The sequence below is a fragment of the Toxorhynchites rutilus genome, chromosome 2, assembly GCF_029784135.1.
Source record: "Toxorhynchites rutilus septentrionalis strain SRP chromosome 2, ASM2978413v1, whole genome shotgun sequence".
Taxonomy (NCBI): domain Eukaryota; kingdom Metazoa; phylum Arthropoda; class Insecta; order Diptera; family Culicidae; genus Toxorhynchites; species Toxorhynchites rutilus.
This window is the reverse complement of record NC_073745.1, coordinates 143,366,155-143,383,114: the sequence shown is the minus strand read 5'-3', so window position 1 is coordinate 143,383,114 and position 16,960 is coordinate 143,366,155. Positions and strand designations below refer to the sequence as shown.

The following is a 16,960-nucleotide window of genomic DNA, read 5'->3' as shown; positions in this document are numbered from 1 at the left end:
TTTCAAAAAGTTACCCTATACAAAATGTTCAGCACCTCAAAAAACACCCTATGCCAAATTTCAGCTCAATCGGACGCAAAGCGGTCAAAGTTTGAGTTTTTTGAAAATCGAAAAATGACCCAAGGGGGGGAGTAAATGAAATCGTGGTTTTCGAAAAAAAAATTTTTGATGCCAAATGTCTTAAAATGGCATGAATTGTCGAGATCTAGTGACATCTCGAAAAAAAATTTTTTGTCAAAAATCGGTACTCTGGGACTTAGTTTTTTTGGCAAAGTCCCAGAGCAATTTTAAGACATTTGGCATCGAATTTTTTTTTTTTAAGGAAACAAATTGTGACACATGGTCAGCTTGTGTATTGTTCTGGCGAAACCAAATGAATCATCAATGAACCATTTTCATCTGCTTCTACAAAACACCACGAATCATCGGTTCATTCGTACTGTTAGGAGGAGAGTGTTTGAGTATGATTAAATCATAGGTGAGCATTGTTCATTCTATGCTTAATCAGATGTAGATAATGGTGGAACAAATATAAAATCGCCTGTGGTTGCAGAGTGGTGACTTTTTCGATCGATTGAATTTTATTGAATTCGGGCATTGCTTTCAGAAGAAAGTAGCGGCAAATGCAGTGCCGTCAAGTCAGGTTTGAATAAAGTTTTTCCAGCAGTAAGATTTGTATTCTTCGGTGAAAAACTGAAGTTGAAAATTTGTTCCTATCATCTCCGACGAAACCCCACAACAAATTCTGATTTTTTGTTACCGCATATCCAAATTTGTAAATTATTTCTTGTTTTGGGTGTTTGTGGAAGCGTTGGATATTTTATTTGTTTATTTATTTCTTTTAACTATTTGACACATATTTGGAAATACTGAAAAACTACTTGAATTTTCAATAAGTTCAGTGTTTCAATGCCACTCTAGATAGCGAGCAATCAACAGTACACGTTAATGCTGGTAGTTGATTTGACGATTTGCTCAAATTGATTTTTTACTGCTGCGCGAATCATTTGCATGCAGGTATCCAATCACTGGCTTCTATCAGTGTTATCAAATATTTGTACTAAAAAGTTTATTCCTCAATTTCTATAATGTATATTCTTGTTGGTAATAATTTTATAGTCCTACGTCAACAATGCGGTCATGTCTTAGACCTTTTTAGTTATTTAAAAAAAATTATAAGTCTAAACATGAGTGCCCTAATGAGGAATCTAATCTATTCAAAATTACACCTGTTATCTAAAGGCAGAGATCGAAATTCTCGCTCGGCTGCGCGATAAATATTCATTCAATCAATCTAGTTTTCGATGAACTGCGTATTGTTGAAATTTCCGTCTCTTCCTTTTCACCGAAAATTCTTTTCCAGAGAGAAAGAGATGTCGAAAATCTCTATCTCGGAAGTTCAACGAGAATGCTTTTTCGTCTCTCATTTGGTACTGAAAATATGGAGCGAAAAATCAAAGCTAACTTTACCAACATTAGTCTGTTAGAGCAGCGTCCAAACGATCTGCATTTGGACAGCATGTGAATTGTACAAATATTAATCCATCTCATGTTCACTTCACGATGAAACCCAATATTGCAGCATGTTTTCAGCTGTACTAAAGAAGTGAAAAACCATTATCGGCATCAAGGAGTCACTGAAAACGAGACCATTTTTCGGCAATCATAACTCACTCAAATAAAAATCGGCTCTGCGTTTCTCGCGAGAATCGAAGTGAGCGTATAATATTCTCTCGCCTCCTATATTTTCAGCTATGTTTCTCTGTGGGTGAAAATGGATGTTTTTCGTCTCAAATCGGCGAGCATTTTGATCTCTGTCTAAAGGCATTAAAAATGTCTTCTTCAAACATGGATGGTGTCTCTATTTTGATTTCGAATAGCCGCAGGAAGCCGCAGCAATGACAAAAAGAGTGCCCAGGCCAGATCAAGCGGAACCTCAACCTCTCTGTCCGACCCAAACCTAATGCAATACACAAATATGTAAACTTTCATAAAATATCACACATTCGATTAAACCTTGAAGTTTCTTTAACGCTAATGGCTTTCGTGAAAAAATATTAAATGGGTTAATGGGTTAATTCATGCCCGCATAGGTTCCCAAAAGAAATAATCCTACGTCAAAAATAATCGTGTTTCTGATGTTTACACCGGGAAGTACCGGGTTTTTTTTTCAATTAAACGTACCGTGCATGCAATTCTTGGATTTTGCATGATGTTAACGCGCCATCACACCGAGCCCGAATTGTACTGAATTATTTGACCAAACATGTAGTAAATCCCATCGAGCAAGCACCGTATTCACCTGATATGGCCCCTTGGAACATTTTTTGTTCTCCAAGTTGAAGTTGCCACTTCGAAGAAACAGATTCCAGTGAAACGAATAAATCAAAGAGAATACGACGAGGGAACTACAGGCCATTCCTTCGTCGACCTACCAGGGATGCATGGAGGACTGGGTCAAGCGTTGACAGATGTGTGTTGCTTCAGATGAATCAAATTTTGAAGGAGACTAAATAATTTTGCCTGAAATTCTTGTTTTATTTTAAAATTCCCGGTACTTCTGATCATAGGGTATATGTTTCTTTTTTGGAAATTACAACAAAATCTCTTGAATTTTTAAATTTTCGTAGAGAGACTTTCGGAAACCGATAATGTTGCATAAAAATAGTAAAAAAGTAGATTTCCAGTAGGAAGCAGTATTCCTCCGGAAATAGTGAAAATGAGCATGTGGAACTTACTCTCCCTGCGGAGTAAATACCTCAGTCGATATAACCATTAAGTTCAAACAAATTCATTCGATATTCAGCAAAGACATGTTTTTTTCTTACCACTCAAATAAACATTAGATCTGTTCGCAGTTCGCCGGTTTTCTTCCCGCTGGTAATACAGTCCCAATCCAATTAGTAGTTACCAGCTTTCCCGTCCAACCAACCAACTAATCGGTAGCAGTCTATTACAGAACAGAAAATCTATTGCACCGAAGAACGAGCTGAAATTAATTACATTCAACGCGAAACGCCGTGCGCGCGCCTTCAGGGGGCCGTCGTCATGTGTGTGACAGTAATTCCGTCTAATCACATCCACGGCGAGTAATAAAAACAGTCACACTAACGGTCTCCGCTCCTCTTTGGGCACGGGAGATAAATCTCTCGACCGCCTCGTTGCTGCTGTTGATGCTGTGACTGCTGCTTCTCTTGGGGAGCCGGTAATGTAGCAGCGCTGAAAATGGTCTTCCATCGAGAGATCGGTTGGTCGGTTGTGGTCGGTCTCGGAGCCTCTTTCTTTCGCTGCGCACCCGCCATTAACCATAATCAGAGGGCATTATCTCAAGGAGTGGTGGAGAGAGAAACCAGGAGGGAACCTCATTTACGGTAATAATAGTCAATAGAGCGCGCGCAGCCACCGTAACAAAGCGATCGACTACTTGGCGAAGATAAGTTTTTGCCTCCTTTTAGCAGCCGTATTACAGAAGCCGCGCGCCGCTTTGCATCGAACTTTGGCAAGCTGCGGTTGCGAGCATCCCTCTCTTTAGCGTGGCGCGCAGCAAATCGCCACTGTCGATTCCGCTGATTGAGTCTTAAATAGGCACAAATTTATTACATCAGGATAATAACAGCCGCCCGCTGCCCCGACAACATTCGCTCTGGCTGGGAAGCTGATTTGCGCCCACAGAGCTTCGCGTGCAACGATTTGTTGAGAAATATGGAAATTGATTTGGTATGATTTGCTCGTTCCGTCGGCGGAGTGGAATGTGAGCGGTCTTGCCGGATAATTTTGCGTTCGATGAGACGCGAGTGGAATCGCAACAATGTTTCCCCTTAAGCGGTCATCACATCATAACTGTTAATTCTTACATTTGCAAACGTGGTTACGCAAGAGCCAAACTGAAACATGATGCTCCGATTTGAACACCATCCGACGGCAGCTTCACTCTCTAATAAGTGCCCCTGATCAAAATGCAACCATTGCAACAACGGATCAAATCAAAACAGTGCCGGACTCGGGGTTCGAAAGTCATCTTAGACAAGTGCAACTTTTGGATTGGTATAACAAAATGTTTCTGTGTTGTAGAGGAGAGTGAGATTAAAACGGGCCGTAGAAGCTATTGGAGGAAAAAAAAGATAAAATTGGGTGGGGTGGCGGCGGTGGTCATGGGGTGAAAGTATCACACAGAGAACACAATTTGCACGAGACAGGAAGTTCACCCGGATACCGGAGACTGAACAGAAGGAAGAGCAGAAGCAAATAAGATGAGTCATTTGATACCCAACAAACTAAGCTGTAGCAGAGGCGGAGAGGCGAGACTGGAGGGATGAGCGAAGTTTGTGTGTGAGTGGGTGTGCTTCTGTTGATAGCAGAAGATGGTCCTCAGTGTTCGCCCCAGCTGTACGGGCAGGGGCACGGGAAAGGGAAACGAACTAGCCACAGCAATGGTCTCGTGGTATATTTGTATCCTATATGATGCGGCCGAGGAAACCGCAGAATTGTGGCGTTCTACATAGTTACTCAAACCAGTGAAACCAATGATTCAACTATTTTATATTTTCCAGCACCAGCTGCAGCAGAAGCAGCGCCGGTCAGGGATCGGTTGTAGACGATGAGGTTTCGGGCGAGTTTCGATCTCAGCAAGGGAATGAGGGGGGGGGGACCTAGATGGCAGGATGTCGGATGGAAAATACCGAAAACCACTTTATGTGTGCACACAAAATGCTGTCGTTGTTGCTGCTGGTGTACGGAGAAGAATGGCTTTGGCTGGTGGCTGATGGTCCCGAGGATTGTGGCGAGCGGTCTTCGCTTGATGGCACAACTCAGTTGAGTTGGGGAGCAGTAGAGCGTTTCTCCAACCTCGGATGACCCCCTAGAGCCCTTGGCACACATACATAATAAATGTTTTGGTTGAACCAGGAGCGAAAACGGGTAGTAGCAGCAGCAGCAACAACAAAAGCCATGTGGTCTGTCCGATACGAACGACAGTAAAGGGTGGATTGAGTTGCTAGATCCTCCCCTCTATCCCTCCTCTTCTCCTGCTAGGAATTCTTATCAAATTTAGAGCTCCTCAAGTTACACCCCCTCAATTCTCATTCGGCAGAAACTTCCTCCCATGTTGCGGTTTGGTTTGGTTCCGTGCGGTTCGAATGTTCGTCCGTTTGGTTCCGTATTAGGTATCACCATCATGCTGACACGATGGATATCGGTTTAGCACCAGATATTCTTGGGTATTCCGCCGCAGTGCTGAAATTGGATGCCTCTCTCGATTTTACCTTTGTAACTTTGGTAGCGGAGTTGGTGGAACTGTTGGGTACTCTGTTTGTTGGGTTGATTCGTTGAACTGTGATTTGCTGTGGCTATCGGGATGTATATTTGTTTGAAATAACCAAATAATAACCCAACCATGAAATAATGCATGGTATCCGTAATTTCTATAATTTCAGAAAAATCTATTATGTTGAAAATATTCAAAAGTACTCTTTTTTATTTTTATCTCGTTCTCAGGATATTCACAGTCAAATATCCAGAGATGAATAGATTTTCAGATGAGTATACACCATCGAATGAGAACATATATGAGAAATATTTTACATTTCTCATTACATATGAAATGCTTCATAAAACATAGGTTAGGAATGTGTAACTATTTCACAGCAATGATTGGTCATGAAGAACCATAATAAGTCAGATCACAGAATGTAATGAAAAAGTTGCGTTTATTGTCAATACAGAATATTTTCCAACCTTCTCAATAAATGAAGCGCAAATAAAAATCTGATTAAACCGAACCAAAATATCCAGGAAAAAACCGATTGGCCAAAGTTTAAGGTTTATAGATTGGCTATTTTTAAGACTAGAGACAAATGAACTACATGAGCTCTAAGCTTATATAATTCAAGACACTCTCTCTCTCCCTCTCTCTGATTCAAGTTTCTCTTCAAGATACAACATTTACTCTCTCTATAATTCAAGACTCTCACTCTCTGCAATCTTTTTATAATAATACACTCTTTCTCTTAGTCTTGCTTAGTGATCCCCGATTTTTTAAATTAATCGTTCATCAGCTAATCGAATACTTTTCATCAGTTTGTTAATTCATACGATTAATCGCCCCAAATAATCGATTATTCGATTAATCGTCACACCGAGAGAAATAATTAGTTAGACTAATATTTCTCATTTGCTAGAAAGCATTCTGGAATCAAAAAAGTGTTCATTCCACCTGAAAATCAATTATTATCTTTTACGCTCACCTAAACTTGTAAACAAAGCTCAATTCGGCAATGACGGCATTGGCCTTCATTTACCAGTTTAGAGGAGCGTCAAAGAATGATTGATTTTCAGGATAAAACTGCAGCTGCCTTATGTTTTTTTTTCGATTTTGTATGTTTTTGTATCGATGAATCGACGTAAATTATTCGTTCGCTTCGATTATTTGTTGCGCAGTATTCGTTCGATTAATAATCGATTTCTGTAGGAAGATTAATCGATTAATCGAACGACTATCGGGGATAAATATTCTTGCTCCTACCAACGAACAGTTAACATCAAATCTCGGTGCGGTTGTTCGCTACTTGAAATCCAAGGTGGAACTCGATGAAATGAAACAGAGCGCCGAATTTAATAGTGTCTAGTGGGGCGCGCTTGTTTGTTCTGCAATGTTGTTGGTTTTTAAGCGTTGTCAAATGTAGATTTAAAAAATTGGGGGTGATGGAACAAACATATAATCCCGTGTGACGATCATCAACATTGCTTTCAGTTTTGTTTTATATTTCGTAGTATTATTTTTTCCTTATTCATAAATGGTAAAAGTTTTCAGAGCAGATTTATTTCGACTGGCATGTTTCAAAATTATGCTTACGGCCACGGTTGCCAATAAAATTTGTCAAAAAACTGAAAGATTGCTCTTAAAAGAAACTGGAAGAAAACTGGATCCTGAAGAATGTTTTTTATTTTGAGAAGATCGACTATGATTTATCAAAAATATTTTTTACCCATTCCAATGCTTGAGTGATTTTTTTTTTAAGTTTCGCGTAGTTGTGTTCTTTTTCTTTCAAACGCGAATTTTTACATTTCTGTAGTATTTGTTTTGACCATCTTCGTTGCCATATTTTTCACACACAAACGAGATCGATCCAAGGTCGAACGTTAAATGTCAAAATATTAAATTGCTCAAGGAATAGGAAGGTGGAGGGAGAGATAATATTTATAATTGTAAATTTGTAAATTTGCACACATGTAAAAAACTGGACAATATTTAAAAAAACTTAAAGATTTTAGGGTTCAACTGGATGACTGGAACATTGGAAACGCTGCTAACGACTCGGATATGAGAGAAATTAGTTCTCATGATTCTGATTCTTTACAGTCGTAAGTTTTTACTGTTTACATTCGTTTGGATTGTTCAGGATCTTGGAATATCTAGACAAATGGATTATAGTCCTAGGGCGCGAGGACGATGAACAGATTAGTGAAACGCGTGATCGATCGAAGAGCTTGACTAAGGGGTTAATATGCATCAAGAACTATACTATACTATACTTCATTACTCATAATACTTATGAGATTCTCTACAAAATTTGTACTTTTGAGAATGTTGAAGATCTTTGAATACTCTTAGATGTATCTGAGTGTTTTTGTTCTTTAGATAGTATTCGATATATTGTAGATAACTAAGTGAGATACCTGTTCAATCTACAATGGCATGTGTGTTTTCTATCGCTCTCATCGGCCTCAGAAAACTTCGAACCTCATTTTCACGCAAGGCAGCGCATTAGTAGTAGTGATCGCTTCATACGCAGCAGACTGCTTTTGCCCTGTCGCACTTGAAGATGCAGATAAGTATTTGAAAGACGGCGGGTTCAGATGAAAGGTTTGAACCCAGCAGTCATTATTACTTATTTCGTAGTGTTGTGTTGTGTGCGGTTTGAGCACTACGAATCAGAATGTTACATACATATTAAAATTTCAAAAATATGAAAATTGCAACTATACTCTTTACACAAAGAAGCACACAAAAGCCTCTTGTAAAAGTAACCAAAGCCGAAGCGAACAGTCATAATAATACATGTTCTCGATTCCTCCATCCGTCAAACACGCGGGTGGCGGCCAACTACTGCGGTATAAATAATCGGCTTAAACATTCACTTCCAGTCCCACCAACTGCCACTCGCGATTATTGGTGTACCCCTCTCTTCTAAGGTATCGCTTCACTCTAATTTGTAAACTAATCTGTTGACCCTACGCGATGCAACTTATGGCAACAGTGTGGTCCCCGCTTGTTGGCGCGGTCTATTATATGTGTATGTTTGGCAGCGAAAACAGAGCCGGTTTCGCGAAGCGATCCAAGAATGGTCAACAACGCTCGCTCGCTCCCTCCGTCAACGGTCGTTGTTTGTTTACTTTTTACTTTATACCGCCCTCGGAATGCAGGTTCCGACGATGGAAACCTTCGATGATGTGGTGTGTTGCTGCGGCGGTGCGATTATTCCTCTGGGAGAGACCAGAGGTAATTCAATATTTCAGATTGAGCCGTATTTATCTAATAAGTTTTTCGTGGAGCGTGGTCCGACCGATTCGGTTGAGCAAGCCCAAGCCCAAGAGAACGTGAGCGCTAGCTGGCTGTTGGCGAAGCCAGGCAAGTGTAGCAAGAAACAAGAAACCCCTCTATCCGATAGCCCGGCGGTAAAATGTTATACTTTGTATGTGTCGTTCGCGGAAGGTGCCCACGGTTAAATAATGGTTGGTAAATCGACCGTTAAGTCGGTTATGGCTGTATTCCGCTGCCCATTCTCGATCGTGCGCTGTGTGCAATTTTTCGCCCTCAGCTACCTTCCACCTTCTAGGGGTGTGAAGAGAAAATTAATCTGTTTCACATCAAATTGAACGCTGTTCCGGAACTCCCCGAGCACGAGGTCCAAACGTGAACCTGTACATCAATCATGCGGCATGTGAGAATTTCCCGTCCCCCTATTGCAGCTTCGTTGAGTAGCAGGAACCGAACCTGATCCTGATACCGCCCCATCGCCGAGGCGTACACTTCCAGACGGTTATGTTAATAATTATCTTAACCAGATTCCCTTCGGTACCAATCCCTGGTAATGCTTCTGTATCATGTTGTTGCGCGCTCGCGTAGATATTCCACGGGGATAAGCAAAGTGCGGAACCATTTAATAGCTGAGTCATGGGTTCACCCGTGCGTGTATTCTCCGCTTCGCATCGGTAAAGTCTTGACGGAGAGGTTCCACACCCTCCGGCATCACACATACCTTCAATATCGTGCTCGACATGAATTATTCATGACCGAGTGTATCCGACGACCCTGCGAAGTATGGGTTCAAGTGGGAAGAGTGCAGAACTGATATTCGCCCATAGAAAATGGGCAAACTGGAATGAATCAATATAGGAGAAGACGAGAATCTTGCTCGCTTTTCGTACGGTAGAATTCGACTCGGTGAATCTCAACACGCGATTATAATAACACAGGGTCTGCGCCCCCGCAGACCACCTTTTCTTTCGATGGCATCAGCACACGAAGATACCTTCCTCCTCTCAAAACGCCCGAGAACACGACCGTTCGCTATCTGCGTTCGCAATCATTGGCAGCTATGCCGGTAGACAGGCCCCGATCCAATAGAAGGCAATAGTAATATGCTACATTAAAATACCTATTATGTTAGTTTAATGCGATTTAACATAATGATTATTATGTAATAATTCAAATCTCGAGCGGAGGTGGGTGTGAGGATGGAATTTCGCTAACCACAGGCTGAACACCATCTCTCCGTACTCCTTCTCAACCGGTTGGGGGGGTGGATGTGGTGTTGAACGAAACCGGATTACTTGGGGGGAAGAGCAGCTAAACCACGCCAATGTTGTGGTGGCGATGCGCACTGAGCCGTACGAAGAGAGCACCGTGTCTAGGCATAGACGACCATTGTTCAACGAAGCAGAAATATGATAGTGCGATTAGCGGCAAGGCGGCGCGGAGCGGAGGAAGTTTGTAACATTTGTGTTTTCAGCTTCTTGGAAGACACCACCAGCTAATCTTGAGCAACTCTAGCAGTAGGCAGACTTGTGTGTGCGGTTGGAGCGTGGAGGAGCTTGAGCCCTACCAAATCATCAACCTTCTCGCGCGGCGTGGGATTGAGGGAGTTTGTGTTTAATTATGATTTACCCGCAAAATAGCCCTGTGTGATACCGATGTCAATCAACGGCGTTGACATGTTTCCGCGTGCGTCGCGGTCGCATCGCTACGGTATTGTTTTCGCGTGGCAGAACTGCGAGCATTGAATGCATACACACGCGAAATGCTACCACCCTGCCGCCGTGTATAATTATGCAAATGTGATGAGTTAGAAACGTTGAGGAAGAACACCCGGAACACGACGATGACGAGGGTATCTTTTCCTGGAAATCTCATTCTGGCGAATTTAAATGCGACCATCCCGAAACGGAGAACGAGTGCTATAAGTAGCTAATATGGCTGCGAAAAAGCGAATTGAACTTACCTGTTTGTGCATTTCCACGTTTAAACCGTAGGACATCTCGTAATACTGAAAATAGAGCACGAAAAAAAGTTTTTTTAGTATCAATTATGCAATACTATAACAAACAGTACAAGATTAAGAAATTCAAAATAAAAGAGATATGTGAATTTGAGCATAGAACCATCTATTCATGGCTGTTTGTGGGTGAAAAGTAAGTATTTTAACACGTTGAATCCCAATTTTTTCTTGCTGCGCTTTCCATTCAGTTCGCATTAAGAGTGTTTGCACAATATCAGTGTCGGTCCCAGCTCCCAAAGATACATATTGTTTACTAGGAAATAGTCAGAAATTGGACTAGAAAGTAAAACAGTCGAAAACAAACCATATATATTTTTATTTTCTTATTTTATAACTGTCAGTTCCAGTCAGTCAGCGTTTTCCTACCAAAAGGTCAACGTGTTAAACTATTTAGCTAAATCAAGCCAAATGTCAAATGAAATTCTATGTCTATGTTCAGAAATCTTAGACGAATTTCATGCCAACCCGTCTTAGGAGTTGGCAGCACCGTCTCAGATTGCAGTGAAACGTTGTAGGTGTGAAGACATTGGTCATTTAAGAAACTTTGCGTACTTGAAATCTCGAAAAAAAAATTGAAAAACTAAACTTTTCAAAAAGGCCCAAAGAAAAATTAATTTCAATTTTTAAAATAATTCATTGTCAGTGTAATTTTTTTCTAATATTATATTTTTTCATAAAAATTTTAATTATTCCGTACATTTTATGTGATCAAGGACAAAATTTCGTAGGTCTTAAAATTTTTGAGTTAGAAAATTTTGTACAAATTTGAGAAAAAATTCTAATTTTTTCCAATTAACAGACTATAGACGAATTTCAGGCCAACTCGTCTTAGGAGTTGGCAGTACAATCTCAGATAGTAGTGATAATTAGACTACTTTTTGGAAAAAGCCAATTTTTTTTTCTTAACTTTTTACAAAAATTTATAACTTAAAAACTATGATACCTACAAAATTCATGTCAAAGGATAAATTTAAACAATTTGCTACATAAATTGTTTAAATTAAAAAAAAAATAAAATTCATTTTTCTCGAAAACGTTTTTTTTAAATTCCCAAAAATATATATATGAATACCTCTTAAAATCTCCAACAAGTCGTCCATACATTGGAAGATGGGCACTTTTAAGGAAACAGTTTTTCAAACAACAACTTTATCATGTTTTCTTTGAAAAAAATACAACTAATCCTAATTTTGTTTAAAGTCAAGATAGCGATGTAATGTATTCGATAATGTTTTAGATCTTTTTAAAATATAAACTTTTGTCGAAGACATCAACTTTCTATCTTTTATAGTTTTTGGAATATATGTCATTTTTGTATGAAGACTCCTGAAAACAAAAAAAAAGTTTTGCTCGTAACATTTTTGTGTGTAAATTCTCACGTTTGACATGTTCTTCATATGTTTCTAAATAGAGAAAAGTTAGCAGAGCATTTAAAATGCGATAATTTATATAAAAGAATGTTACGAATTGAACATGATTAGCTTTTTTTTCAAAGAAAAACATGAAAAAGTTGTTGTTCGAAAAACTTTTTCTATGTAAATGTGCCCATCGTCCGATGTATGGGAAACTTGTTGGAAACTTGTTGGAAATTTTAAGGGCTATTTATATCTATTTCTTTCAGAATTTTAAAAGCTTATGTTTTCGAGAAAAATGAATTTTTATTTTCAAAATATTTTTTCAATGAAATTTTTTTTCCAAATTTTTTTTGATAATTCTTAATGAAAACCAAAATAATTTCCCACATTCCATTCTTTGACTAAAATTTTGTAGGTCTGATATTTTTTTTGAGTTTTTTATTTTAATTTTGAGTTTTTTGAACTTGTTTTCGAAAAATCTTAATTTAAAAACTATAACATCTACAAAAAGATGAAATGTAGGAAATTACTCTGGTTTTCATTAAAAATTATCAAAGATTATTTTGGAAAAAAAAATTATTGAAAAAAAAATATTTTGAAAATTAGAATTCATTTTTCTCGAAAACATATGCTTTTAAAATTTTGAAAAAATACTATTAATGTTTAATTCGTAACATTTTTATGTATAAATTTTCGCAATTTACATGCTCTGCTAACTTTTCTCTATTTGGAAACATGTCAAGAACATGTCAAACGTGAGAATTTAAACACAAAAATGTTACGAGCAAAACCTAATTTTTTTCAGGAGTCTTCATACAAAAATGACTTATATTCCAAAAACTGTAACAAATAGAAAATTCACGTCTTCGACAAAAGTTCTTATTTTCATAAGATCTAAAACTTTGGCGAATACACTATATCACTATCTCGACTTTTAGTTGTTTTTTTTTTTCAAAGAAAATATAAAAAAGTTGTTAGAAAAACCTTTTCCCTGTAAAAATTCCCATCTTCCGATGTATGGACAACTTGTTGGGAATTTTAAGGGCTATTCATATATATATTTTTGGGAATTTTAAAAAAATACGTTTTTGAGAAAAATGAAGTTTAATTTTTAAAATAACTTTTTTAGCACAATTTATTTTTTCAAGAATTTTTGGTATTTTTTCGTAAAAATTTAAACAAAATTCATTCTTTGACATGAATTTAGTAGGTATCATATTTTTAAAGTTATAAATTTTTGTAAAAATTTAAGGAAAAAAATCGGCTTTTTCCAAAAGGTCTAATTATTTTTCGAATATTTCAAGTATGCAAAGTTGCTTAAATGACCCATGTCTTTTACACCCACAACGTTTCACTACTATCTGAGATAGTGCTGCCAACGGCCAGTCGAGTTGGCATGAATTCGTCTATAAGCCCTAAAATACAAAAATAATACACTGACAAAAAATTATTTTAAAAATTGAAGTTAATTTTTGTTAATAATGTATTTTTTCTAAAATTGTCCAAACAAACTATATGAATAACCCATACAATAACCAACAACTCAACCATATATCGGATGATGGACATTTTTACAAATAAAAAGTTTTTCTCCCAAAAACTTTTTCATGTTTCTTTTGAAAAAACTACTATATTCGACAATGTTGTAGATCTCATTTAAATATGGACTTTTGTCGAAGACGTCAACTTACTATCTTTTATAATTTCTGGAAACAGTAGAACCCCAATTATCCGCGAAATAGTCTGGCTAGGTCACCGCGAATAATGAAAATCGCGGATAACACGATATACGACTAAAAATAAGGTGTAAACACGAAATAAAGATATTTCAGCATGAAAATTATGTTTTATCAAAACAGAAAACGTTAAACTATCCATCTACAAGTACGTGTGCACCAGTAGTCAGATTAAATGAAAGCTATGAGCAAAACAAAAGAGCAAGCACCAACGTCTCACTGACAAATTTTGGAAAGCTCTATAGAATTACTATGGAACTCGCTTTCGCGGATAATCCACTGTTTCCACTGTATATGGCATTTTTGTATGGAGATTCCTGAAAAAATTGTTTTACTCATAATATTTTGTGTATAAATTCTCGTGTAAATTCTAGACATGTTTCTAACTAAAAAAAAAATGCAAAACATGAATGGAATATATGAAATTCTTTACGCTTTTATAGAACCATATAAAACCATTTAAAAAATCACATTACCAACAAATCATCCATGTCAATAAAATACCAAACTCAAGTATTTACGCACAAAAATGTTACGAGTAAAACATTACTTTTACAGGAGTCTCCATACAAAAATGCCGTATATTCCAGAAAGTATAAAAAATACAAAAATGTTGCGCCATCTTAACTTGAAACAAAATTAAAATTAGGATTAGGTCGTATTTTTTTCAAAGAAAACATGAAAAAGTTGTTATTAGAAAAACTTTTTTCTTGTAAAAGTGCCCATCTTCCGATGTATGGATGACTTGTTGGTAATTGTATGGGCTATTCATACTTTTTTTTGAGAATACGATTAAGAAAAATGAATTTGATTTTTCAAAATATTGTTTTTCAGTGTAATTGAAAAAAAAAACTTTGGCATTTTTCTATGAAAATTGAAACAATTTCCTGCATTTCATCCTTTAACCGAAACCTACACCAAGTTCTTTCTTTCTTTTGTAGGAGCATTGAACCACTGCGACCATTAGTTTGATCTATTGTGGTGCACTCCAGTTACGTTCCATCACTCAGGGAATAAGTGATAGTCGCACAATGATTTTGCATCTCCCCCCAAGAAGGTATGCCTTCCTTTATAAAGTACCTTACCTTTTTTGGTTCAGCAGACCGTATCTCGGTAGGTGTAAGAACACCCTTTCCAAGAATCCGCAGTCTTCGCTGAATTAATACACTGCATTGACACAGTAAATGATCTGAAGTTTCAGCCTCCCAATTGCAGAAACGACAGTTGTCGTCTGTCAGTTTTCCTATTTTTCCAAGGTGATAGAAAAATAGGAAAACTGACAGACGACAACTGTCGTTTCTGCAATTGAGAGGCCAAGTTAGAATTTTTGTAAAAAAATAAGGAAAATACTCTGGCCCTTCTCAAAAAGTAGTCTAATTCTTTTCCGATGTTTACAAGTATGCAAATTTGCTTAAATGATCAATGTCTTTACATTCACATTCTATTTTCTATTTTCTATTTTCTACTTTCTATTTTCTACAAAATTTAGATAAAAAATATGTTTTACAGATACTTTTCAATGGAAAATTATATATTGTTTATTATTCTGAGTATAAATCTAAATATCCTAAATCAAAAATACAATTTTGTTCATAGAATTAACTCATAAAGGTCTTTTATCATTTAAAAACTAAACTCTCATATTAAAGATTTACATAATTTAAAAACTAAACTCTCAAGTTTTGAAATATTTTATGAACAAATTTTCATCTTGGTGCGGTATACAGGACAAAAATATCGGGAAAAATTTATTCCTCTCTGTTTTTTCAATGATTTTGTGGACTGACAAAATTTGCCAACTAATTCAATAGCAAATCCAATAAACCAGTTTTAATTTGATTCCTATAACATTCCTATAGGACCTTTCAATACAGGCATATTTTTGTTTGAAAGATAAATTTCCCCTTCGTTCCTGATGATTAATTGTTCAATAAATAACAATCGCATCGCAAATCGAAAGGCAGGTTTTTGGCACTTTTTGAAATCGATGCAAAACCTTATTGTTCGTCTATGAAACAAATTATCGTTGCAATGAATTTATTGGAATTCTCAAAATTTTTGCTAAGTGGATGTTCTATTGAATTAGTTGGCAACAAAATTGTTTTTTTTTAGTTTATTTAATCGACCATCAGCACATAACCTTTGAAAAACAGAAAACATTTTTTTTTTATTTCTTCTCCTTATTTTTGTCCACTACATCTATACATATCAAGATAAAAATTTGTTTATAAAATATTCCAAAACTGGAGAGCTTGAGTTTTGAAATGATGTACATCCCATTTTTATGGGTTCATTTTATGTACAAATAATTATTTGTAATAAAAAAATCGGAAAATGCCTTTGGGCATCTGGAAATCGCGGCTAGCATTCGTATTGATTTATCTTCATGAAGTAAATAGAAGATAATGATTTGTCGCTCCAAATAAAAAACATTATACACCTTTTGAAATTTTTATTTCATTTCAACCACAATCGTTTCCACTTGACCACAATTCATTAATATCGGAAAAGCTGAATTATTATGCGAAACAGCAACAGTTCGAATTGAAACGTTCTTCTTCTTGTTTGTAGCCTCGATACTTTAAACTATAAAGTTCGTTCGTCACTAGCTTTGAAAAAGGCCACCTAGAAGCTTAAAATCAAATCTCTCGTAGTCTTAGAAAAAGCAAGTTTCCTTTCTGCCTCACCACAACGATAGGTTAGGTGCCTTTTTACGGATCACAGACAACGTCTATGAAAGACTTCACCAATTAACAAATTCAGAATTTCATTTTACACTCTATACGCTCCTGTTAAGCATAGTCCCACGTTAAAAAATTCTCTTTCAAGATCAATTGATTCACGGTCATTACTCTGTTAGTTGTTATTGGCGTGTTTGAGAATTTTAATTCAAAGAAAATAACTTCCAATCTTTATTTTTTCAACAACTAATCAACAATAATTTGGAAACAAATGCATTATGCTTACATTGTGTAATTATTAACTTACTTATTGTGTTAAAAAACAAGAACACATGTATAAAAGAGGTTGGAAGTTCTTTTTAGAAGTGTCCTCGAGAATATCGGTATAAGCCACCCCTACACGAACTGACGCATTTTTTTATCGTCCCCAACACCATGCTTGAATCTCGTATATAGAACTCAGAACATCTATGAACATTTTGACAAAACATCTATGAAAGACTCACGTTTCCAACTCTTCAAAATCTATCGTCGCCAGAATGTGTGACATCTTGCGACCTAACTTCCAAACCTTTTCTCTTCACTTTACAAATCGGACCGAAATCAATCGCCTAGCTATTCTATCTGGGTAG

General features: G+C 36.9%; 1 protein-coding gene across 5 annotated transcripts in view; it reads right to left on the bottom strand.

The window, feature by feature from the left end:
• Positions 1-16,960, bottom strand: part of LOC129768571 (protein groucho-like) — an 81,425-nt gene that overhangs the window by 21,798 nt on the left and 42,667 nt on the right. For all 5 annotated transcript variants that reach the window (XM_055770302.1, XM_055770307.1, XM_055770303.1 and 2 more), the window contains exon 5: positions 10,500-10,544. In XM_055770302.1, the coding sequence (XP_055626277.1) occupies positions 10,500-10,544 (45 nt within the window). The remainder of the gene's footprint in view (positions 1-10,499; positions 10,545-16,960) is intronic.